Raw genomic sequence first — 25566 nt, forward strand, 5'->3', positions numbered from 1 at the left:
GAGAAGACCCCATTCAGGTTCACTGACAAAAGTCAGTTGCTTTCATTGTGCCTTCTCCACAGCTGCTCACGCAGCCCCAATCTTTTAACACAGCATTTACTTCAAGTCTCTGAGCCTTCATAGAAAGCTCAAAGGCTTTGAAATCTCTTCAATCCCTTTGAAAAACTTTGGGCCCTATTTTACTATTTTGATTCTAAGTGCTGGGCGGACTTGAATTTTGGAGTGTTTCAGATCCGACTTTTAGACCCGTTCTCAGGCGCCCCCATACGCACTCTGCCTGAAAAAATATCAGCAAGTCTGAATCGGCTGCACAAGTCTATGGGCGGGGCTTAACACACCCAAAATCCTGCAGCTCTGATCGGCGCCTCCAACTGCGCATGCGCAGAAAATAAATGATAGAATGCAGCTCCCCTGACACATCCTTCCCAGGCGGAATAATGCCTCCCACTAGCCCCCACAGACATTGCCCCACGCCCACAAAATTAATGACCTTCTTATCCCCCCCACCTCCTCCGCCACCCACAGCAATCCCGGGCCCCTCCCCCCTTCCCCCCCCACTGATCGCAGGCAGAGTGGCAGTGGACCCCCCTTCCGTCCCTACCGATCTCAAGCAGAGAGCCATCGGACGCTTGGCACTTACCTCCTCACTAACTGGAGCGCCCGAATCGGACTTTTATGGACTTTTTTTCACGCCGATTCTGGTGGGTGAACACGGTGGCAAAGGGGGAAGTGCCAGTAAGGTTGGGCGTGTAGCCAATAAGTCAATTTAAATGCATTGGGGCAAATGCATTTAAATTTACGTCGCCCCCATTTCAGTCGTGGTCCCGATCGTGGCCATTTTCAGGCCTTGGTAAAGGGGAAACCGGCGCAGAGGAGGGCGTGGATCGCACTCCTCGCCTCACGCCCAACATTACCAAGTTTTCGTGCCCGAAAATGGGCACAGCACAATGGTAAAACAAGGCCCTTTGTTTCCTGTCAGTCCTGTCCTTTTAACTCCCCTTTGATTCATAGAATCATAGAAACCCTACAGTGCAGAAGGAGGCCATTCGGCCCATCGAGTCTGCACCGACCACAATCCCACCCAGGCCCTACCCCCACATATTTTACCCGCTAATCCCTCTAACCTACACATCCCAGGACTCTAAGGGGCAATTTTTTTAACCTGGCCAATCAACCTAACCCGCACATCTTTGGACTGTGGGAGGAAACCGGAGCACCCGGAGGAAACCCACGCAGACACGAGGAGAATGTGCAAACTCCACACAGACAGTGACCCGAGCCGGGAATCGAACCCAGGACCCTGGAGCTGTGAAGCAGCAGTGCTAACCACTGTGCTACCGTGCCGCTTCCATTGACACAAAAGAGGAACTGAAAGCGCTTAGCTGCTTTTGAAGTTGCCTGCAGCTGTGACCAGAAGAAGTTGGTTTTTAGGCAGCATGCAGTCAGCTGTATTTGGTTATATTTCTCTTCACAGTTGAATGCAGCTTAGGTAACCCCCCCTCCCCCATTCTGCATAATCGCAATGTTAACACAAAGGAGGACTTGAAAGCACTTAGGTACTTTAACATTGCCTGCAGCTTCTTCTGGTCACAGCTGCAGGCAACTTCAAAAGCAGCTAAGCGCTTTCAGTTCCTCTTTTGTGTCAACATTGTGGTTAGGTCCTGCCGCTGTCAACCGGGTTTCCCATTGTATGCATTCTCCGCCACTGGCGAAGCTGTGGCAGGGGGTCGCCAAAGAGGGACCGGAAGATCCCACAAGTGGGAATGGATGGGCAATCCCACCCAGCACTTCCGACAGTGCGGCCCTCCTTCAGTGGAATGTCAGCCCAGACTTTGTCCAAGCCGGCATCGTGGCACAGTGGTTAGCACTGCTGCCTCACAGGGCAAGGGACCCAGGTTCGATTCCCAGCTTGGGTCACTGTCTGTGCAGAATCTGCATGTTTTTTTTGTGTCTGCGTGGGTTTCCTCCGGGTGCTCCGGTTTCCTCCCACGGTCCGAAAGACGTGCTGGTTAGGGTGCATTGGCCGTGCTAAATTCTCCCTCAGTGTTACCCGAACAGGTGCCGGAGTGTGGCGACTAGGGGATTTTCACAGTAACTTAATTGCAGTGCGAGTGTAAGCCTACTTGTGACACAAATAAAATAAACTTGAACCTGTGCTTGGATCTCTAGAGTGGGATCTGAATCCACAGCCTTCTAAACCATGGGCAACGTTGTCACCAACTACGCCAACCCATTTAACATCCAAAATTATCGGTAAACATTTTAAGTTAGCGAGGCTGGCTGGCATCAACGTGCTGCAGTTCATAGAAAGAATCATAGGAAACCTACAGTGCAGAAGAGGGCCATTTGGCCCATCAAGTCCACACTGACAACAACCTCATCCCAGGCCTTATCCCCACAACCCCGCACATTTACCCTGCTAATCCTTCTAGCCTACACATCTTTGGACACTAAGGGGCAATTTAGCATGGCCAATCAACCTAACCCGCACATCTTTGGACTGTGGGAGGAAACTGTGTAGAAGAATGAGGGGAGATCTTATAGAAACATATAAGATTATGAAGTGAATAGATAAGATAGAAGCAGGGAAGTTGTTTCCACTGGCAGGTGAAACTAGAACTAGGGGGCATAGCCTCAAAATAAGGGGAAGCAGATTTAGGACTGAGTTGAGGAGGAACTTTTTCACCCAAAGAGTTGTGAATTTGTGGAATTCCCTGTCCAGTGAAGCAGTTGAGGCTACCTCATTGAATGTTTTTAAGGCAAGGATGGATACATTTTTGAACAGTGAAGGAATTAAGGTGAGCGGCCGGGTAAGTGGAGCTGAGTCCATGAAAAGATCAGCCATGCTCTTATTGAATGGTGGAGCAGGCTCGAGGGGCCAGATGGCCTACTCCTGCTCCTAGTTCTTATGTCCTTACTAAACCAGAGCACCCGGAGGGAACCCACGCAGACACGGGGGAGAACGTGCAGACTCCGCACTGACAGTAACCCAAGCCGGGAATCGAACCCAGGCCCCTGGAGCTGTGAGGCAGCAGTGCTAACCACTGTGTAAGTGGTCTCCTTACTTGAGAAGGGATATACTGGCACTGGAGGGGGTGCAGAGGAGAATCACTAAGTTAATTCCAGAGTTGAGAGGGTTGGCTTATGAGGAGAGACTGAGTAGACTGGGGCACTTTTAAAATAACTAAAACGATTAAAAATATCACATAACCAGTCAAAATTGTGCAAAATATTTATTTTTTCAGACAGATAATTTAATGAAACCGATGATATTTTCTTGTCAAACATACACAATACAGTCATACAAAAAAGCACAATTATATATATATTTAAATATATATCATTATATTACTTATATAATATATATATTTAAATATAAAACACCATTACAGCACTGATGCATCATGAGGACAAACTAATTCTGACTTCTCTCTTATCCTGGCTTTTAAAAAAAAACGCTTTTCTGCTGAAAATATTTATAAAGACTCATTGCAAAAGCCAGGATAGGAAGGTTGGGAATGATCGTGACGGGTCTCAAGTCTGTGGGGAATCCTTTGGAATTTTTCTCAAGCATCCCTCTGGGTCTCAGCTTGTATAAACCTGAGTTCCAATCACACGCATTATTTCCTTCTGGATTTTGGGGTCCTGAGTATTGATGTTGGCATCGCCAACCTGCCCATCTTCATACCTGCAAAGTATAGAGTCATGGAGTCATAACAATGCAGCACGGAGACAGGCCCTTCGGCCCAACCGTCCATGCTGACCATGGTCCCTTCCCAGCTAATCCCGAGGTGTATAAAATCGTGAGGGGCATAGATCGGATGAAAACACATGGGGTGGAATTTTCCCGTCCCGCCCTCCATGGGAATTGTAGTGGGCGGGGGGTGGGGGGGAGAGGTTGGGGGAGGGGGACGCAGACCATGCAACGGTCCATTGATCTCGGGCGGGATTTTCCGGTTTTGTGGCGAGTGCGGGCAGAAAATCCCATCCATAGTCTTTTTCCCAGGGAAGGGGTGTTGATTGGCCCATATCATAGAATCACAGAGTCCCTACAGTGCAGAAAGAGGCCATTCGGCCCCCTGACACTAGGGTCAATTTAGCACGACCGATCAACCTAACCCGCACATTTCTGGACTGTGGGAGGAAACTGGAGTGCCCAGAGGAAACCCACGCAGACACAGGGAGAATGTGTAGACTCCACACAGACCAGTGACCCAAGCTGAGAATCGAACCGGTTCCCTGGCGCTGTGAGGCAGCAGTGCCAATCCATCTGGTCCCCAGTCAAGCCTGGACCTTGGGGAGCGAAAGGGGCATGGACTGGTTGATAGCATCCCCAGCCTTTTTTAAATTCATTCCTGGGACATGGGCGTCGCTGGCTGAGCCAGCATTTATTGTCTGTCTCTAGTCACCTTTGAATGGAGTGGCTTGGTGGACCATTTCAGGGGGCAGTTGAGTGTCAACCACATTGTGGTGGCTCTGGAGTCACATGTAGGCCAGACCGGGTAAGGAAGGCAGACTCCGCACAGACAGCGACCCAAGCCGAGAACTGCCCATCCCTAGTTGCTCGAAGGCAGTTGAGAGTCAACCACATTGTGGTGGCTCTGGAGTCACATGTAGGCCAGACTGGGTAAGGACGGCAGATTTCCTTCCCTGAAGGACATCAGTGAACCAGGTAGGTTTTTTCCGACAATGGTTTCATGGTCATCAGTATATTCTGAATCCAGATTTTTTTTAGTGAATTCAAATTCCACCATCTGCCGTGGCGGGATTCGAACCCGGGTCCCCAGAACATTAGCTGAGTTTCTGGATTAATAATCTAGCGATAATACCACTGGGCCATCGCCTCACCTAGCTTCGAGTCAGAATCTTGAAATCAGACCAATTTATCTTGGCAAACTCAATATGATCAGCGCGATTGGACTCAACCTCACTGCTGTTCGCGGTACTCACATGAAAAAGAAGCGAGTGCAAACATGATCGGACACAGGACAGACCCAGATGTTCCCATGTTTCTGGAGATCTTTCGAAGTTATAACTAAGGGATAGAGAATAAAAAGCACCCAGGGGCTGGTTAAAAAGGAACATCGTATTCAGTCACACTGTCAATGTTGTTTCACCGTAAACTCTTTGACAATCTCAGCTAATATCATGCAAAGTTTAAGACAAAAGATGTTGCTGGGAGGCTACCAATTGACCACCACTTTTCAAACAGTTTTGTCCTTGATGACTAGTAACGATAACATGCCAACGTTCGGCACAAGTAGATAAGGTGGTAAAGAAGGTGTGCGGCATGCATGCATTTATTGGTAGGGGCATTGAGTGCAAGAGTCAGGATGTCATGTTGCAGCTTTATAAAACTTTGGTTAGGCCGCACTTAGAGTATTGCGTTCAATTCTGGTCGCCAGATTACAGGAAGGATGTGGAGGCTTTGGAGAGGGTGCAGAAGAGGTTTACCAAGACGCTGCCTGGATTAGAGGGAATGAGGTATAAGGAGAGGCTGGACAAACTAGGGTTGTTTTCTCTGGAGCGGCGGAGGCTGAGGGGAGACCTGATAGAAGTCTATCAAATTCTGAGAGGCACAGAGAGGGTTGACAGTCAGAATCTTCTTCCCAGAGTTGAAATGCCAAATACTAGAGGGCACGCACTTAAGGTGAGAGGGGGAAAGTTCAAAGGAGATGTGAGGGACAAGTTTTTTACACAGAGAGTGGTAGGTGTCTGGAAGGCGCTGCTAGGGGTGGTGGGGTGGAGGCAGATACGATAGGGGTGTTTAAGGGGCTTTTAGGTAAGCACATGCGGCACGGTGGCACAGTGGTTAGCATTGCTGTCTCACAGCGCCAGGGACCCGGGTTCGATTCCTGGCCTCGGGTCACTGTCTGTGCGGAGTCTGCACTTTCTCCCCATGTCTGCGTGGGTTTCCTCCGGATGCCCCGGTTTCCTCCCACAGTCCAAAGATGTGCTGGTTAGGTGGGCTGGCCATGCTAAATGGCCCCTTAGCATCAGGGGGACTAGCTAGGATAAATGCATGGGGTTGTGGGGATAGAGCCTTGGTGGGATTATGTGGTTGGTGCAGACTTGATGGGTCAAATGGCCTCCTTCTGCACTGTAGGATTCTATGATTCACATGAATATGCAAGGAATAGAAGGATATGGACCAAGGGCAGGCAGAAGTGATTAGTTTAATTTGGTGTCATGTTCGGCACAACAGTGTGGACCGAAGGGCCTGATCCTGTGATGTACTGTTCTATGTTCTAAATGTATTATTCCAGGAGTTTTTAAAGTACATGTGGCTCCATTGCAAAAAATGGCAGCCCTTCATGAATTTCCTGCAGATACACAGGTACTTCCAGATATCCAAAGTTATTAAATGGATGGTCAGTTTGGTGGACTGTTTAATTTTGCGTGATCTGGAGTGCTCCAACTCATTATGTACTCCACATCTCCATTAATAAAGCCTAGAATGCTGTACACTCGGATGCCTGGCAACTGATATATTTAAAAGGGTTGCAAGTTGCTTTAAGGGCCGATCACATGATTTGATTGTGGCATCATTAGGGTGTTGCCACAGGCTGCTGTTTCACTTTCAGTTTGTACTCTGAGCAGTGCAGAAAACATTTCTTTCAATAAAACCTGTTGTGTTGTTAGTTTTAATCCACATGTGAAAGCCTCGGTCTTTTTGTTAAAAGCCACATCAGGTGAGTGATGATGAAGGAGCAGCGCTCCGAAAGCTCGTGATTCCAAATAAACCTGTTGGACTTTAACCTGGTGTTGTGAGACTTCTAACTGTGCTCACCCCAGTCCAACGCCGGCATATCTACATCATGTCCTAACAGTGTTAGGGGGCTGTGGGTTTTAGCAAAAAGAAAAAACTGAGGTTTTGTTGAAAGAGATGTTCTCTGCACTGCTCCTTAGCATCCCATAGATTCGGGAGACTGGCCATGGTAAATGCGTGGGGTTACGGGAATAGGGCAAGGGAGAGGGCCTGGGGAAAATGAGAGAGTCGAGACAGACTCGATGGGCTGAATGACCTTCTTTTGCACTGTCGGGAGTGTATGGAGACTTCTTATAGTTAGGACATTACACAAACAAAGATGATTCCTACCTTCACAAAGTGCTATACAGTTCAGGTTTCGACTCTGTAGGAATCTGGACTGAATGGGTCTCGTCTGTTGAAGAAACGTTCAAGGATTAGTCAGGATAACACAAGGAATAATTGAACTCTGCTCTGGCAGATCGGAAACAGTCCTTTACAATTTGATGAGGGGAGGATGAATCCCTCAATGAAGTTTGGATACCGCTGACAGCATTCGCTGCGCATTTCAAATTGGCTTGTGAGTGACTTGCTACGCCATTTCAGAGGAGCAGTCAAAGAGTCAACCACATTGTGGTAAACCCCTGTTAGCTTATTACCTGTATATGTGACATGCCTGGACACATCCCTGCCGGCCCTACCCGAGACTCCTCCCCCCCTCTGGTCCAGGTATAAAGGCGACTGCTCCTCACCCCCCTGCCTCAGTCTGGACCAGTTCATCGGCATGGGTGTGCTCCAAGTCTTTTGCTAATAAAAGCCTATTTGTTCTTGCATACAAACTAGTCTTTGCTCGAATAATGGTGCATCACACATCCTGGTCTGGAGTTGCATGTCGGAGAGTCAGTGCAGACTCGATGGGCCGAATGGCCTTCTTCTGCACTGCAGGGATTCTATGTTGGCCAGAGCAGGTAAGGATATCAATGAGGTGGGTTGTATTCAACAATCAATGATAGTTTCATGGGACTAGCTTTATTTATCTTTTATCCATAGAATCCCTATAGTGCAGAAGGAGGCCATTCGGCCCATCGAGTCTGCATCGATTCTCTCACGGGGTATTTTCCCCAGGCCCTCTCCCCCACCCTATCCCTGTAACCCCACACATTTGGGGTGGAAGGGATTGTTAAATGTTTTAACATTCCGTGCTGATGTTATATCTCTATGATTCTATGGTGCCAAAAATGGCAGCCTCGCACACCACTGCATATTTAGCAACATAACGTAGCCCACAGGAATATGGAAAGGAGATGAGAGCTGAACTGGAAACAATACCTGGAGACAATACCTGACGTACACACATTAACACCGCCTAAATCTCAGCTCCAACACTGCTGAACAACCTGCCAGGAAATCAATGAGGAATTCACTTACCTGGGAGACCTGCCGCAGGTATGTACCCTGATAATCCACAGGGGATCCCTTCTAATTCTCAATATGATTCATCACAGGATGCTGTGCCAAGCACAACCAAGCATAGAAGCACTCAATTAACCAACACTGCCAGCGTGGTTCTAAGTTACCTCCTCCAATGTGTAAGGACTTGACCACCTCATCAAGCAGATGATGCTCCCCACACACACCCCCCATCGGAGCTCCCTACACACTCCCCCCACCCCGACCGGAGCTCCCTACATAATTCCCCCCTCCCTCACCCCGCAACCCCCGGGCCTCCCTATACACTCCCCCCCATCCCCCCCCCGGAGCTCCCTACATTCCCCCCCCCCTCGAGCCCCCTACATTCCCCTCCCCCCCCCCCCCCCCCCCGGAACCGTCCACACTCCCCACCCCGGAACCCCCTACACTCCCCACCCCGGAACCCCCTACACTCCCCCCCTGCCCCCCCGGAGCCCCTTACACTTCCCCACCTGGAGCTCCCTACTTTCCCTCCCGCAGAGCCCCCTACACTCCCCCCCTGGAGCTCCCTACACTCCCACCCCCCCCTGGAGCTCCCTACACTCCCCCCCGCCCCCCCCCCCCCCCCCCCACCGGAGCCCCCTACACTCCCCCCCCCCTCCCCACTGGAGCCCTCTACATGCCCCCCACCCCTTCCCGGATCCCCTACACTCCCCCCCCCCACCCCCCCGTAGCCCCCTACACTCTGCCCCCCCCCCCCGGAGCCCCTACACCCTCCCCTCCCCCCCCCCCCGGAGCCCCCTACACTCCCCCCCCCCACCCCGGAGCCCCCTACACTCCCACCCCTCCCCCCCCCCCCGGAGCCCCCTACACTACCCCCCCCCCCCCCGGAGCTCCCTACACTCCCTCCCCGAGTCCCTACAATCCCTGGAGCCTCCTACACTTCCCCCCTGGAGCTCCCGACACTCCCGTGGAGCTCCCTACACTCTCCCCCTGGAGTTCCCTACACTCCCCCGGACCTCCCTGCACTCCCCCTTGCCAGACTTGCTATTTATCATTCTAGGAATTTGAGCATTGCTAGCAAGGCCGACATTCATTGATTATAGGCATCCGTGGAGAGAGAATAGATCCAATGTTGCGAGTCTGGGATGACCCAGCATCGAAACGTTGGATCTATTCTCTCTCCAGGGATGCTGTCAGACCTGCTGTGGGATCCTTTGTATGGTTTGCTTCAGTTAATGCAAAGACTTCATTTGAAGATATTTCTGCCTATGTAACTAACTCTGCTGGGCTTTAAAGTTAACGTGGCCACATTTTAAAACTCAGCAGGCATGCTGAGATAGTTTAGAAATTGACTGGATTTTTGAAAGGTAAACAAGCTTTTCATAAACCACAAGCTGCAAGGTAAAGTCAGGGACAGTATGTGCCAAACAATTTCATAACACAGATAAGAATTATCTTATATGGTGGTCACAGCTCTATGTTTAGTCAGTTCAGTCCAGAATGTGTTTGGAATTAAAGATCATCTCAGCACATGTTTTGATTTGTACAGGACTGACTTTTGTCTCTCTCTCTCTAGTCTTTTTAGTTTTCTGTAATGTGTTAATATTATTTTTTTTAAATTTGTTCATGGGATGTGGGTGTTGTCGGCTGGGCCAGCATTTATTGCCCATACCTGAGGATAATTAAGAGTCAACCACATTATTGTGGGTCTGGAGTCACATATGGGCCTGACCAGGTAAGGACGGCAGATTTCTTTCCCTAAAGGACATTAGTGAACCAGATGGGTTTTTCCAACAATGGTTTCATGGTCATCAGTAGATTCTTAATTCCGGATTTTTTTTAGTTCAAATTTCCCCATCTCCCGTGGTAGGATTCGAACCCGGGTCCCCAGAGCATTGCCCTGGGTCTCTGGATTACTAGTCCAGTGACAACACCACTATGCCACTGCCTTCCCGTGAAATTCTGCTCAATAAAAGAAATTCAACGTATCAGTGCTGTCTCCGTCTATTCTGAGGAATGAATGGATCCTATACCTGCTGAGATTTTCCAGCATTTTCTCTTTTTGTTTCAGATTCCTGCATCCGCAGTATTTGGCTTTTATCATAGACCACATGAAATGGTGCTGTTTGGATCCCAAAAAGCCGGAAGTCCTTATTTCTACTCACTCGTCTGCCTTAACAAGAATTCTGAATCATACACGTTAACGAATAGTTGTGACGCTTGGTAGTCAGGGTCTTTGCTCGCAGAGACTGAGGAGGAAATGAGGTACTAATACCTGGGGAATCGTGTTCATCCGGTTGTATCGGAGTACTAGTTCGTCCTTTGATGGCATGCGATGCTGTCCTTTGCCCATTCCTACAAAGGAAACTCGTGTTTAATGCCCTGTTTCACAAATGAAAGAATGATCACCGCGCTATTTATATTTTGTCCCTCCAAATGATTTCAGCGAACTGACATAGGAGAATGCGGTTCTGAATGGATACTGTTTTCTGAGATGGCAGATTTCCTTCCCTAAAGGACATTAGTGAACCAGATGGGTTTTTCCGACAATCCACAACGGTCCCATGGTCATCAGTAGATTCTCAATTCCAGATTATTTTTTATTGAATTCAAATTCCACCATCTGCCGTGGCGGGATTCGAACCCGAGTCCCCAGAACATTAGCTGAGTTTCTGGATTACCGGTCTAGTACTAATACAACTAGGCCAGTGCCTCCCCTACAGACTGGGTCTGCATTCACTGGAATTTAGAAGGATGAGGGGGGGGTCTAATTGAAACTAATTAAATTCTGACAGGGCTGGACAGACTGGATGCAGGGATGTTGTTTCCTCTGGCTGGGGGAGGGGAGGTCTAGAACAAGGGGTCACAGTCTCGGGATACGAGGTAGGCCATTTAGGACTGAGATGAGGAGAAACTCTTTCACTCAGAGGGTGGTGAACCTGTGGAATTCTCTACCACAGAAGACTATGGAGGCCAAGTCACTGAATATATGTAGGAAGGGAATAGATACATTTCTGGACATTAAAAGCATCGAGGGGTATGGGGAGGCTGCGGGAGTATGGTGTTGAGATTAGCCATGATCACGTTGAATGGTGGAGCAGACTGGAAGGACCAAATGGCCTATTCCTGCTCCGATTCTCTATGTTTCCCATCCATTGACTCCGTCTACACTTGCTGCTGCCTCAGGAAAGCAGCCAGCATAATCAATAACCCCCTGGACCCCTTACCAACTTTTACAGATGCACCATAGAAAGCATTCTTTCTGGTTGTATCACAGCTTGATATGGCTCCTGCCCTGCCCAAGACCACAAGAAACTACAAAGGGTCATACAAAGGGTAGCTACAAAGCATAATTAAGGACCCCCACGCACCCCAGACATTCTTTCTTCCACCTTCTTCCTTCAGGAAAAAGATACAAAAGTCTGAGATCACGCACCAACCGACTCGAGAACAGTTTCTTCCCTGCTGCCGTCAGACCTTTGAATGGACATACCTTATATTAAGTTGATCTTTCTCTACACCCTAGCTATGATTGTAACACTATATTCTGCACTCTCTCCTTTCCCTCTCCCCTATGTACTCTATGAACGGTATGCTTTGTCTGCGCAGCGCGCAAGAAACAATACTTTTCACTGTATCCCAATACATGTTGTGGAGATGCCGGCGTTGGACTGGGGTAAGCACAGTAAGAGTTTTGATAGCCAAGTTCCGCACACATGAGGACGGCCTAAACCGGGATGTTGGGTTTATGTCACACTATCAGTAACCCCCACAGCTTGCCTCCTGGACTTGCAGAATCTCACTGGCTGTCCTGTCTGGAGACAATACACATCTCTTTAACCTGTGCTTAATGTTCTCTCCACTCACATTGTCTGTATCTTTAAGACCTGGTTGGCTGTAGAGATTCGCATTCTAATCAGTATTCTGCAACTTGATTTTGTGTCTCTGTGCCCTGTTTGTGAGCAGATTTCCACTCCATCTGACGAAGGAGCAGCGCTCCGAAAGCTAATGGCATTTGCTACCAAATAAACCTGTTGGACTTTAACCTGGTGTTGTTAAAACTCTTACTCCCAATACATGTGACAGTAATAAATCAAATCAAATCAAATCAAATTCTATCTATTGCAATAGATCCCTGCATTTGCTTCTACAGGATCAAAGTGGGTGTGCCATTTGAAATAGAGGGGGTAGTTTTGTATACAAGGGTTGATAATAGACTAAACTTGCCTCGGAGCAGCTGAAGCGAGGTGCAGAGAAAGCTCACTTACCTGAGTATCCAAAAGAAATGCTGGAGATTGGGCTGAGATAGATTCCTTTGCCATAGGCTGCACCGTGCAGCTTGTAAGAGACAGCAGTGTGATCATTACGACTATAGATGAGCAAATATTTGGACTGCAATCAAAGGCTTAAGTATATCACAGTATTTGCAAGGACAACAAGCTTCATTGGAGTGTGAACGTCACACCAACTACTCTGTAAAGCATATGGAGCTGTGATGAAATCAGAAAACTCTCGAGGGGAGACAACTGCTTAGATTAATTATCCCTTATTATTTACAAAAGAGTAAATTCCACTGTTTTCTTTTCCTTTTCTTTAATGATCACTCCTTTATTATTTGGAGACTATATTCAACATATTTAATTTCAAAAGGCTTTGAGCTCAAACACAGATGTTATAATTTGGAGTCCGACCCGCTGGCATTTTGTTCTATTCATTTATTTATTAGTGTCACAAGTAGGCTTACCTTAACGCTGCAATGAAGTTACTGTGAAAATTCCCCCAGTCGCCACACTCCGGCTTCTGTTTGGGTACACTGAGGGAGAATTTAGCACGGCCCAACGCACCTAACCAGCATGTCATTGAATCATAGAATCTGTACAGTACAGAAGCAGGCCAAACGGCCCATCGAGCCTGCACTGACAACAATCCCACCCTCTCCCCATAACCCCCATGTATTCACCCTGCTAATCCTCCTGATACTAAGGCTCAATTTCCCCTTCTCGCCACACTCCGGCGCCTGTTCGGGTGCACTGAGGGAGAATTTAGCACGGCCAATGCACCCCTAACCAGCACGTCTTTTCAGACTGTGGGAGGAAACCAGAGCACCCGGAGGAAACCCACGCAGACACGGGGGCACATGCAAACTCCACACAGACAGTCGTGGCCATGAGCGTTGCTGGCTAGGCTAGCATTTATTGCCCATCCCTAGTTGTCCTTGAGAAGGTGGGTGGTGAGCTGCCTTCTTGAACCGCTGCAGTCCCCGAGATGTAAGGACGCCCACAGTGCTGTTAGGCAGGGAGTACAAGGATTTTGACCCAGTGACCGTGAAGGGATGGTGAGATATTTCTCAATCAGGATGGTGGTGGTTGTGGGATGAAAAGTGTTGGAGAGGCTTTGTGAGTTCCTGTATTGCATCTTGTAGATGGTACACATGGCTGCCATTGCACGTCGGTGGTGGAGGGAGTGACTACTTGTGGAAAGGGTGCCAAACAGGAGCTGCTTTGTCCTGGATGGTGGTGAGACACTTGAGTGCTGTTGGAGCTGCATTCATCCAGGCAAGCGAAAGTATTCAATGCTATTATGCATACAGCATTTACACAGTATGGAGTTCTGTTCCTATACCCTTCTTGCTCATCACAACCCTTCCCTCCTTCACTAAAGATCTCACTCCTTGACCACTCATTTGGTTACCTTCACCAAGACTTCTGCTCCATACCCAATCCCTAGTATCAATATTTACTTGTGGAAGTGTGTGTGTGTGTGTGGACGTGGGTGTGTCTGTGGAGGGGTTGCAGATGGTAGGGAGGCTTGGGCCAAGAGATGGGTCATCAATTATGTTACCCTGATACCGGTGCAATTCCTGTCAACTGATTTCAATGTAAGATTACAACAATTGTCGTCAAGCCCATAGTTTAGTCTTCCCACCATTTGGTTGTTGGAGGGATTGGGGGAGGGGCTGGAGACTCGTGTTCAATGTTCTATCATAGAATCCCTACAGTGCAGAAGAAGGCCATTCGGCCCATCGAGTCTGCACTGACAACAATGCCACCCAGGCCCTATTCTCGTAACCCCACATATTTACCCATATAGTCCCTAGACACTAAGGGGTAATTTAGCATGGCCAATCAACCTAACCTGCACACCTTTGGACTGTGGGAGGAAACCGGAGCACCCGGAGGAAACCCACGCAGACATGGGGAGAACATGCAGATTCCACACAGACAGTGACCCAAGGCCGGAATCGAACCCGGGCCCCTGACGATGTGAGGCAGCAGTGCTAACCACTGTGCCACCGTGCCGCCGATTGCTGGGAGTGTGAAATTGAGCAGTTAAGTCGCCACAGTCTCAGATGACCATAGACTGTTCTCCCCTTTGAGAGGGAGAGCTGACTGGTGGTGCTTTAACCTGAGGGTCACCACAACTCAGGCGAGAGGTAAGGTTGAGAATGAAGAACCTCAGCCGCTACGGGAATTGAACCCATGTTGTTGGCGTTACTCTGCATCACTAACCAGCCATCCAATCAACTGAGCTGAACCAACAGTAGAGAGCAGTTAGGGTCTCATCCTTGCCCCTCACCTGAGGTGTGGTGACCCTCTGGTTAAATCACCACCGGTCAGCTCTCCCCCTCAAAGGGGAGAACAGCCTATGGTCATCTGGGACTGTGGCAACTGAACAGCTATGTCTATTGGGAATTGGGAAAGGAATCAGAAGGAAAAGTAACAGTTACTCAACAGCAAGTTTATTAAACAGACCTCCGAATAAACCTCATCTTGACAATTGGCCGCTTATATTCTCCTCAGTTTGGGTCGCACTTTCAAATTTTTTTCTAAGGAGTGTTTATAGCTGGAACATGGAGCAGAGAATATCACACTGCTTGGGTTCAACACCATCTGGAGTTTAATTAAGAAGTAGCAACAAATTTGGCAGAGAAAATACTCGGCGTGTGGGAATCTCTTTCGAGTTCACTGAAAGTATCTTGAGTACGGGAAATCCAATTCTCTCTCTGCAAGATACAGGAGAGCCAAGAATGGAACTGTACCCGTGTAGAACAGCCCATTGATAAAGCTACGCTAGGCAAGATCCATAGGGAAAGGCTGGAACCTCATCGCTAGGCCAATTGAAGGTCTAATCACACAGGAAGATTAGTCATTCGGACAACCTGTTATATCAACACGATCAAGCTCAAATCATAGGGGTTTACAGCTTAGAGGGGGTTATTCAGTCCTTTGTTTCTAGCCTCTGAGAGAGTGATCTACCTGGCCCAACCATTTGCTCTTTCTCCATAGAATCCCTACAATGTAGAAGGAGGCCATTTGACCCATTGAGCCTCCACTGGGAACAATCCCACCCAGGCTCTATCCTCGTAACCCCACGGGCGGCACGGTGGCACAGTGGTTAGTACTGCTCCCTCACAGCACCAGGGACCTGGGTTCGATTCCTGGCGTGGGTCACTGTCTGTGTGGAGTTTGCACTTTCTCCACATGTCTGCGTGGGTTTCCTCCGTGTGCTCCGGTTTCCTCCCACACTCCAAAGATGTGCGGGTTAGGTCCATTGGCCATGCTAAATTTCCCCTTGGAGTCGGGGGACTAGCTAGGGTAAATGCATGGGGTTATGTGGATAGGGCCTGAGTGGGATTGTGGTCAGTGCAGGCTCAATGGGCCAAATGGCCTCCTTCTGCACTCAAGGATTCTATGATTTATTCTGCTAATCCTCTTGACACTAAGGTCTAATTTAGCATGGCCAATCAAGCCAACCCGCACATCTTTGGACACTAAGGAGCAATTTAGCATGGCCAAACCACCTAACCTACATATCTTCGACTGTGGGAGGAAACCGGAGCACCCAGAGGAAACCCACGCAAACACGGGGAGAACGTGCAAACTCCACACAAACAGTCACCCGAGGCCGGAATCGAACACGGGTAACTGGCGCTGTGAGGCAGCAGTGCCACCGTCCCACCCCATTTCATACCATTTTGTTTTCTTGTTTTTCAAAAGCTTGTCAATTTCCTTTATACAAACTATGGCGGATCGTGCTTCAGCTGTTTCTGGGTAGACATCCCATACCCTGACTGCTCTGTACGTGTGGCTTTTGCTACCAAATAAACCTGTTGGACTTTAACCTGGTGTTGTTAAACTTCTTACTGTGGTTGGTTTAGCACAGTTGGCTGGACGGCTGGTTCGTGATGTAGAGTGACGCTGACAGCGCAATTCCTGTACCGGCTGAGGTTATTCATGAAGACTCAACCTTGCCCGAGGTGTGATGACCCTCAGGTTAGATCACCACCAGTCAGCTCTCTTCCTCAAAGGGGAGAATAGCCTACGGTCATCAGGGACTGCGGAGACTTAACTGCTCTGTACATTAAAAGTAAAATGCTCCTGACCCCCCCATTCATACTTTTCTTGCTCTTAAACTTCATCTCGCCTCTTGCTAACTTATTAACCAGGGGAGATCAACAACCTTATCCTTGGCACCCTTGGTGATTTTGAACATCTCGATCAGATATTTTCCAATGGCGCGTACCCCAATTCCTCCTGCATAACTGAAGCCTGCCAGCCCTGTTATACCTCAGTGAATCGCTTCAACAGCCTCCATGTTGCTACATCATGTCAAATGCAAAGTAGCCCAACCTGACCGCAATATTCTAACGGAGAGAATGCTCTGTAAGTCCTTGAGAGGGTCAGGACGCAACTGACATCATTACATCTCATTTATAAGGTACTTACTTGTAGTTTTGTATAAGAAGCGTTGACCAGGCCATTTCTCAGAATGGAATGCCAATTCTCAATGTGTGAGCCACTGTTAAGGAATCAAAGGGAGAGACTCAACATTGAGCACAAGTCCATTAAGTAGCACAACGCTTCAATCCCCAACATTTCTGGAAATCAATGGCATTAATTGTGGATGTTGTGAAGTAGCAGTGCTAACTACTGTGCTACCGTGCCGCCCAGTTGTCCTTGAGAAGGTAGTGGTGTGCCACCTTCTTGAATAAATGAGTGGCTTGCTAGGCAATTTCATAATCAACCACATTGCTGTGGCTTTAGAGTCACATGTAGGCCAGACCAGATAAAGCCGGCAGATTTCCTTCCCTAAAGGACATTAATGAACCAGATGGGTTTTTCTCAAAATGGTTTCATGGTCATCAGTAGATTCTTAACTCCAAATATTTTTATAGAATTCAAATTCACCACCTGCTGTGGCGGGATTTGAACCCGGGTCGCCAGAACATTAGCTGAGCTTCTGGATTAATAGTCTAGCGATAATACTACTAGGCCATTACCTCCCCTTAAACATTGATGCACCTGAACCCCCAAGTTTCTTTGGACATCCACTTTATTGAACCTCCTACTATCTGATCTATCCTTCTTCAGTCCAAAATGAACCTCACACTTGCTTGGATTGAAATCCACCTGCCACAGTTTTGCCCATGATGCAAGTGTATGCAATTTTTGTTTCCATTCATTCATGGGACGTGGAGCATCGCTGGCTGGCCAGCATTTATTGCCCATCCATTCTTGATTAATAAGGGGATCAGGGGTTATGGGGAAAAGGCAGGAGAATGGGGATGGGAAAAATATAAGCCATGATTGAATGGCGGAGCAGACTCGATGGGCCGAGTGGCCTAATTCTGCTCCTATGGTCTTATGGTCCCCTAGTTGCCCTTGGAGGGCAGCTGAGAGTCAACCACATTGCTGTGGCTCTGGAGTCACATGTAGGCCAGACCAGGTAAGGACAGCAGATTTCCTTCCCTAAAGGGACATTCGTGATCCAGATGGTTTTTTCCGACAATCGACAATGGTTGCATGGTCATCGGTAGATTCTTAATTCTTAATTATTTGAGCATCATCTGCTCATTAAAATTGGTCACTTTGTACCTTTCTGTTTGAGTTTCCCTGTGTGTAATACACGAATGTAGAATCACACTGCGCTAAGTGGTGTTCTTGTGACACAGTGGAGAGTGCCCCCTACTCCGGGACCAGAAACTTTGGGTTCAAGTCCAACATCAGGACTTGTTGGCCACGGAAAGAACATTCAATGCAGTTCAACCGGTCAATAATCAGCTCAGGAATCTTTCCCCTCACTATTCTCCAAAGGTAAAAAACAGGTGGTGAAGATACGCTGAACAAAAAAACAAAGCCACTCATCGGCTGAATCCTCCATGAAGTGGCAACTACCGTCAAGGTCGTCACTCTGCTGCTTGACTGGAACTGAATGCTCCTCACTTTGACCTCTGACCCAGGCCCAGTGAGAAACATGCCACCTAGAAGCTCTTTTGCAGTGCAAGATTGGTGGGGAGAGTGAAGCCACACTCCCTATTCGCAGCATTGCAAATAAGCCTTGGTGAGGCCACACCTGTGTACAGTTTTGGTCTCCTTTTCTGAGGAGGGATGTTCTTGCTCTCGAGGGAGTGCAGTGAAGCTTTACCAGGCTGATTCTGGGGATGGTGGGACTGATGTATGAGGAGAGATTGACTAGGTTAGGATTGTTTTCATTGGAATTCAGACGAATGAAGGGGGGATCTCATAGAAACTTATAAAATTCTAACAGGACTAGACAGAGTAGATGTAGGGAGGATATGGGGGAGTCCAGATGATGGAGGAATCCAGAACCAGGGGTCATAGTCTGAGGATTCGGTGAGCCTGTGGAATTTATTACCACAGGAAGTAGTTGATGTAAAAACATTGAATGTACTCAAAGAGGCAGCAATGGCCTCGTGGCATTATCGCTGGAGTATTAATCCAGAAACTCAGCTAATGTCCCGGGGACCCGGATTCGAATCCCACAATGGCAGCTGGTGAAATTTGAATTCAATTTTTAAAATATCTGGAATTAAGAATCTACTGATGACCATGAAACCTGACTGATTGTCAGGGAAAACCCATCCGGTTCACTAATGCCCTTTAGGGAAGGAAATCTGCCATCCTTACCAGGTCTGGCCTAAATGTGGCTCCAGAGCCACAGCAATGTGGTTGACTCTCAACTGCCCTCTAAACAAGGGCAACTAGGGATGGGCAATAAATGCTGGCCAGCCAGCGACACCCATGTCCCACGAATGAATAAAAAAAAGATATAGCACTTGGGGCGGATGGGATCAAAGGTTATGGGGAGAAAGCAGGATTAGGCTATTGAGTTGGATGATCAGCCATGATCGTCATGAATGGCGGAGCAGGCTCGAAGGGCCGAATGGCCTTCTCCTGCTCCTATCTTCTATGTTTCCATTCAGGAGATTTGGGGAGGATGGAGGTGGGGGGGGTTGCAGTTATTATCATAGTTATCCAGGTGTTCGAAGTGATTTTTAATTCTCCCAACATTTCCTGGCCAGCTATTCTGCTAAGTACCATCTAAAGCCTCCGATTTAAGTCAGAGTTTCGGAACCCAATGCGATAATACGGTACCGACTGAGAAATAAGAGTACTGGTTCAAACTGGCGTTCCATTTTAAGGTGCACAAGACAAGCTCAGGCTCGTACCATTATTTCCCAATTTGTACTCGGTTTTTTTTCGCATGGGGAGAGTTTGGGGGGCAAGATAATTAGCACTGCTGCCTCACAGTGTCAGGGACCCGGGTTCAATTCCAGCCTCAGATGGCTGACTTGTCTATGTGGAGTTTGCACCTTCTCCCCGTGTCTGCGTGGGTTTCCTCCGGGTGCTCCACTTTCCTCCCACACTCCAAAAGATGTGCGGGTTAGCTAGATCGGCCATGCTAAATTGCCCCTTAGTGTCCAAAGATGTGCAGGTTAGGTGGCTTGGCCATGCTAAATTGCCCCTTAGTGTCAGGGGGATTAGCAGGGTAAATATGTGGGGTTACGGGGATAGGGTCTGAGTGGGACTGTTGTCGGTGCAGACTCGATGGACCGAATGGCCTCCTTCTGCACCGTGAGGATTCTACGATTCTGTGATCATTGCTCAATGGAATTTTAAGCTCTCCAGGTAATCCCCATACAGTCCTTACATGGGGAGTTTTGGTTGAAAGTGGGGAGTGGTAGGCATCCCAGTGTGTCTTCTAGGTACCTCACTGGGATGACCCCCCCCCGCAAGGGTAATGGAAGATCTGGACCATTGTTTCTGGAATGACTCATTAAAGGACCCATCCAATGAGTCCCACTTCCCAACTCTTTCTCCAGTCTTGCGTGTTTTCCCCCTTTTCCGATATTTATCCATTTCAAAGAACAAAGAACAAAGAAAATTACAGCACAGGAACAGGCCCTCCAAGCCTGCACTGACCATGCTGCCCGACTTAACTAAAACCCCCGACCCTTCCCTCTATTCCCATTCATGTATTTGTCCAGACGCCCCTTAAAACTCATTATCGTATCCACTTCCACTATCTCCCCCAGCAGCGAGTTCCAGACACCCACCACCCTCTGAGTGAAATACTTGCCTCGTACATCTCCTTTAAACCTTGCCCCTCGCACCTTAAACCAACACCCCCTGGTAATTGGCTCTTCCACCCTGGGAAAAAGCTTCTGACTATCCACTCTGTCCATGCCTCTCATAATCTTGTAGACTTCTATCAGGTCGCCCCTCAACCTCCGTCGCTCCAGTGAGAACAAACCACGTTTCTCCAACATCTCCTCATAGCTAATACCCAATTCCTCTGCGAAAGGCACTACCAAATTGGCCTCTGAGGCAGCACATTCCGCACTCATATCATTTGAAAAGAGCCGCGCTCCGGGGGAATGAGGAAAGATAACAGTAGATTAGATATTTTGGACGGGGCTCTTGGCTCGTGTTTTCGCTTGTTCCCGTTTCGCCAGGTCAGCAAGACAATGTTGTGGAACTCACTGGAAGGCGAAGGTGCTGCCGTAGAGCTTTTTGGCAGTGCGGAATCGAGCTTCCTTCGCCGGGGGGCTGCTGAGTAGGAGGAACTGATGCGATGTGTGCATGAATTTCAGCTGCTGTGAAGAAAAAGACATGGCAGGTTCACGAAGTCACTGCACTGTGGACAGCTACCTGTACTCTCTCCCCAAACACCCTCCCCCCTGGCCACCTCCCTCAGCGCCCCCCCATCCCGTCAGCCCACACCTCCCCCACCCACCTCTATCACCCCCCCCCCCCCCATTTACCCACAGACCACCACACCCCGGCCACCTCCCTCACCCCACCCCCCCTGCCCACACCACCCCCCCTCCGACCACCTCCCTCACCCCCGCCCCGCCCACACACCCACTCCCCCACTCTGACCACCACCCTCACCCCCCTCCCCCCCGCCCACACCCCCTCTTGTCCCCCCCGGCCACCTCCCTCACCACCCCGCCTCCCCACCCCCTGGCCACCTCCCGCTCTCCCCGGCCTCCTCTCTCACTCCTCCCCCACCCCACCCCCCGGCACCTACCTCACTCACCCCCCCCCCCTCCCCCACCACCTGGGCCATGTCCCTCACTCCTCCCCCCCTCCCCCCCACCTCCCTCACTCCCACTGCCCCCACCCCCCACCCGGGCCACCTCCCTCACCCCTGCACCCCCCCCATCTTCCCCCCCCGGCCAACTCCCTCACCGCACCCTCCACCACCCACCCCGGCTACCTCCCTCACCCCCCCCCCCCCCCACCTCATTCCTGGCCACCTCTCTCACCCCCGACCGTCCCCCAGCCATCTCCCTAACCCCCAACCCCCCAGGCAACCTCCCCACCTCCCCCCCCCCCACCCCACAACCCCGGCCGGCCGCCTCCCTCACCCCCGCCCCCACCACCCCTCACTCAATAATCTTGACCAATGAGGAGCCAGTACGCATCAGGCTCCTGCACCTCCTGAAGTTGATCATCTCTGTGCGGGAGTACGGTTCTCCGTCAACTTAGAAACCATCCTGGCGGCAGGGTGGCACAGTAGTTAGCACTGCTGCCTCACAGTGCCAGGGACCCGGGTTCAATTCCGGCCTCGGGTCACTGTCTGTGTGGAGTTTACAGGTTCTCCCCATGTCTGCATGGGTTTCCTCCCACGCTCCAAAGGTTTTGCAGGTTAGGGGGAATCGGCCATGCCCGATCTCAAAGTGAAATTGAAGAAGCCCTCCCTCCCACCATGGACATCGGGACCAGCCCCCCACTGAAGGTCTGCTTCCTCCCCTCCCCAATATAAATAACTAGCCAGATCACCCCACAGCCTTGAACATAGATTGTTGGCATCGGGGCATTGGGGCCATAGCAATAGGACCCCCTTCATGCTCAGCACCCTTCATGCCCCCCCTCATGCCCCACCCGCTATCATGATCCACACCCTTTATGCCCCACTTCCTGTCCTCTTCAGTGCCCCTCAGGCCCTGTCCCCTTCAGGCCCCACCCATTTAGCACTACCCCCGGCATCCTGGCAGTGCCAACCTGGCAGTGCCCTGACTGGCAGTACCAGTGTGCCAGGTTGGCATTGCCAGTGTTCTAGGGGGCATTGCCAGGGTTTCGATGGCAGTGCCAGGTAAGCACTTCAATCACCCAAGATATCCAATGGCTTCCAAAGTCCCCCAAGCCTGGTCATTATGCCAGGTCTCCATTTGTGCGTGGAGATTCCCAGGGGCAACACAGTGGCACAGTGGTTAGCACTGCTGCCTCACAGCGCGAACCCCAACTGGTCTTCACTGGAGACCAAGCATGATGGTCATGCTGGGAGGGCTTGGAGGCCAATGAGACCCCTGGGTGATAAGGGACACAGCTGGTCATTGCTCACTGGCTCCTTGGCAGTGCCAACTTGGCAGTAACCCCTGGCATCCTGGCAGTGCCAACTTGGCAGTTCCCCCTGGCATCCTGGCAGTGCCAACTGGTGGTGGTGCCAAGGGGGCAGGGTCTGACGGGGTGGGGCCTGAAGGAGGTGTGCTGTGTTAGAATGTAACCGGTCATAACATTGGATCCGTTGACCAATGGTAACAAGCTGTAAGCATCAGCTGACCCAGTAAACCATGTAACCAATGATAGAATGATGTGATGGTCAGCTGACTCAGTATAAACTAGAACATGTTGGGAATTGTGGGGGACTTGGAATGGCCCAGGGTGAGGCCTCAAGTGTTGGAGTAGTGAAGTTTCTTCATTAAATCTTTCCTTTGATTTATAAGTTGGAGTAAGTTTTGTTCATTTTTATTGTCTGCATTGGAAGAGTTCCTTCTGGATCAACATACTGTGTTTGTTTCCACAGTCCCATAGGAGCAATTGATGCTTTTTTAATATCATTATAATACACACAACAAAATGGGCGGCACAGTGGTTAGCACTGCTGCCTCATAGTGCCAGGGACCCAGGTTCGATTCACAGCTCGGGTCACTATCTGTGTGGAGTCTGCACGTTCTCCCCGTGTCTGCGTGGGTTTCCTCCGGGTGCTCCGGTTTCTTCCCACAGTCTGAAAGACGTGCTGGTTTGGTGAATTGGCCGTTCTAAATTCAGTGTACCCAAACAGGCGGCGGACTGTGGCGACTCGGGGATTTTCACAGTCACTGCATTGTAGTGTTAATGTAAGCCTACTTGTGACACTAATCAATAAATAAATAAATAAAATTAATCAATATTATTTAATGGAATGAAGTCACTTACTCTGCTGAGTGGTAACTTCACAATGTGCGACCTGTTGCTTGAGATAATCCTAGAAAACAAACACAGACATTTGTGTTGTTAAACTCCCGTGTTTTTTTCCCAAACCAAACTCCCATCCCTCCCTCCAAACGATGAAGGATGAAGATTAATGATTTGTTCTTGGAAATACTTTGCTGAAAGCCCCTTTAGATAGAGTCATAGAGGTTTACAGCATGGAAACAGGCCCTTCGGCCCAACTTGTTCATGCTGCCCTTTTTATAAACCGTTATACTAGTCCCAATTGTCTGCCTTTGGCCCATATCCCTCTATACCCATCTTACCCAAGTACTTGTCTAAATGCTTTTTATAAGACAAAATTGTGCTGCCTCTACTACTACCTCCGGCAGCTCGTTCCAGACACTCACCATCCTCTGAGTGAAACAATTGCCCTCTGGACCCTTTTGTATCTCTCCCCTCTCACCTTAAACCTATGCCCTCTAGTTTTAGACTCCCCTACCTTTGGGAAAAGATGTTGACTATCCAGCTGATCTATGCCCCTCATTATTTTATAGACCAATTGCCAAATCCAAACAGATCAATCAACTGTCATTTGTACCGACCAGGTTCCATCTCTGCTGTATGGAATTCGCACTGTTTCACATAACAAGCCAGCCACCCGTGTAAAAATATCTATCGTGGTGCACACAACACTTCTAAACGGGGCCGATTGACGAGTCAGGCTCCAGAGGTTCCCCTCACAAATCGTCATTCAGAGAAAAAAAACAATTTCATCTTTCAGAATTATTAGTCATGAAGTTAGAGCTTGGGGGAAAATAATCTACTGGAGATTGGAGCCACAAATCTTTCGACACAGCTTTGAGAGAGGTTTGTGAAGTTCCTTCTGATTATTCGATTGTTGGAGTATTTTTGTGAATAGCGTCAGGGGAATTTGTAGAAAAACTCTTTTTGTTCATTGCCTCTGATTGCACCATGAAACCACAAGATACTTTTTCTTATCCCCTCTTAGTTTTAGACTCCCCTACCTTTGGGAAAAGATGTTGACTATCTAGCTGATCTATGCCCCTCATTATGTTATCGACCTCTATAGGATCACCGGTAAGTCTCCTACGCTCCAGGGAAAAAAGTCCCAGTCTATCCAGCCTCTCCTTATAAGTCAAACCATCAAGACCCAGTAGCATCCTAGTAAATCTTTTCTGCACTCTTTCTAGTTGAATAATACCCTTTCTATAACAGGGTGACCAGAACGGTACACAGTATTCCAAGTGTGGCCTTGTACAACTTCAACAAGATGTCCCAACTCCTGTATTCAATGTTCTGACCATGAAACCAAGCATGTCAAATGCCTTCTTCACCAGTCTGTCCACCTTGGACTCCACTTTCAAGGTGCTATGAACCTGTACCCCTAGATCTCTTTGTTCTATAACTCTCCTCAACGCCATACCATTAACTGAGTAATCCTGCCCTGGGTTTAGTCTACCAAAATGCATTTATACAGAAAGACTTTCACGATCTCAGGATGTCCCAAGTTACTTTGACAATCAATGATATACTTCTGAAACAGTAAGAAGTCTCACAACACCAGGTTAAAGCCTAAGAGGTTTATTTGGAATCACGAGCTTTCGAAGCGCTGCTCCTTCATCAGGTGAGGAGCATCTACTTCAGGGGCAGCGCTCCGAAAGTTCTTTTTTTTAAACCCCTAAGCTAGTCCCAATTGTCCGCATTTGGCCCATATCCCTCTATACCCATCTTACCCATGGAACTGTCCAAACGCTTTTTAAAAGCGTTTAGACAGTTACACGGACCAAGATGTCTAACATGTGCGCAAGTTAAAGGGTGTGTCAGGAAACCCCACGGCGCAATGAAAGTGAAGGTTTGTGCGAGTCGACCGAGGTGGGATCC

General features: G+C 49.0%; 1 protein-coding gene across 1 annotated transcript in view; it reads right to left on the reverse strand.

Moving 5' to 3' along the window:
- Positions 1-3317: 3317 nt before the first annotated feature.
- Positions 3318-25566, reverse strand: part of parp6b (poly (ADP-ribose) polymerase family, member 6b) — a 111869-nt gene continuing 89620 nt past the window's right edge. Inside the window, exons 18-25 of the mRNA XM_078200007.1 lie at positions 23668-23716; positions 20947-21059; positions 16888-16960; positions 12430-12499; positions 10434-10516; positions 7100-7163; positions 4951-5035; positions 3318-3688 (exon numbers count right to left, since the gene is read on the reverse strand). Coding sequence (XP_078056133.1) covers positions 3586-3688; positions 4951-5035; positions 7100-7163; positions 10434-10516; positions 12430-12499; positions 16888-16960; positions 20947-21059; positions 23668-23716 — 640 coding nt within the window. The 3' untranslated portion in view covers positions 3318-3585. The remainder of the gene's footprint in view (positions 3689-4950; positions 5036-7099; positions 7164-10433; positions 10517-12429; positions 12500-16887; positions 16961-20946; positions 21060-23667; positions 23717-25566) is intronic.

The sequence above is a fragment of the Mustelus asterias genome, chromosome 29 (genome assembly GCF_964213995.1).
Source record: "Mustelus asterias chromosome 29, sMusAst1.hap1.1, whole genome shotgun sequence".
NCBI lineage: Eukaryota > Metazoa > Chordata > Chondrichthyes > Carcharhiniformes > Triakidae > Mustelus > Mustelus asterias.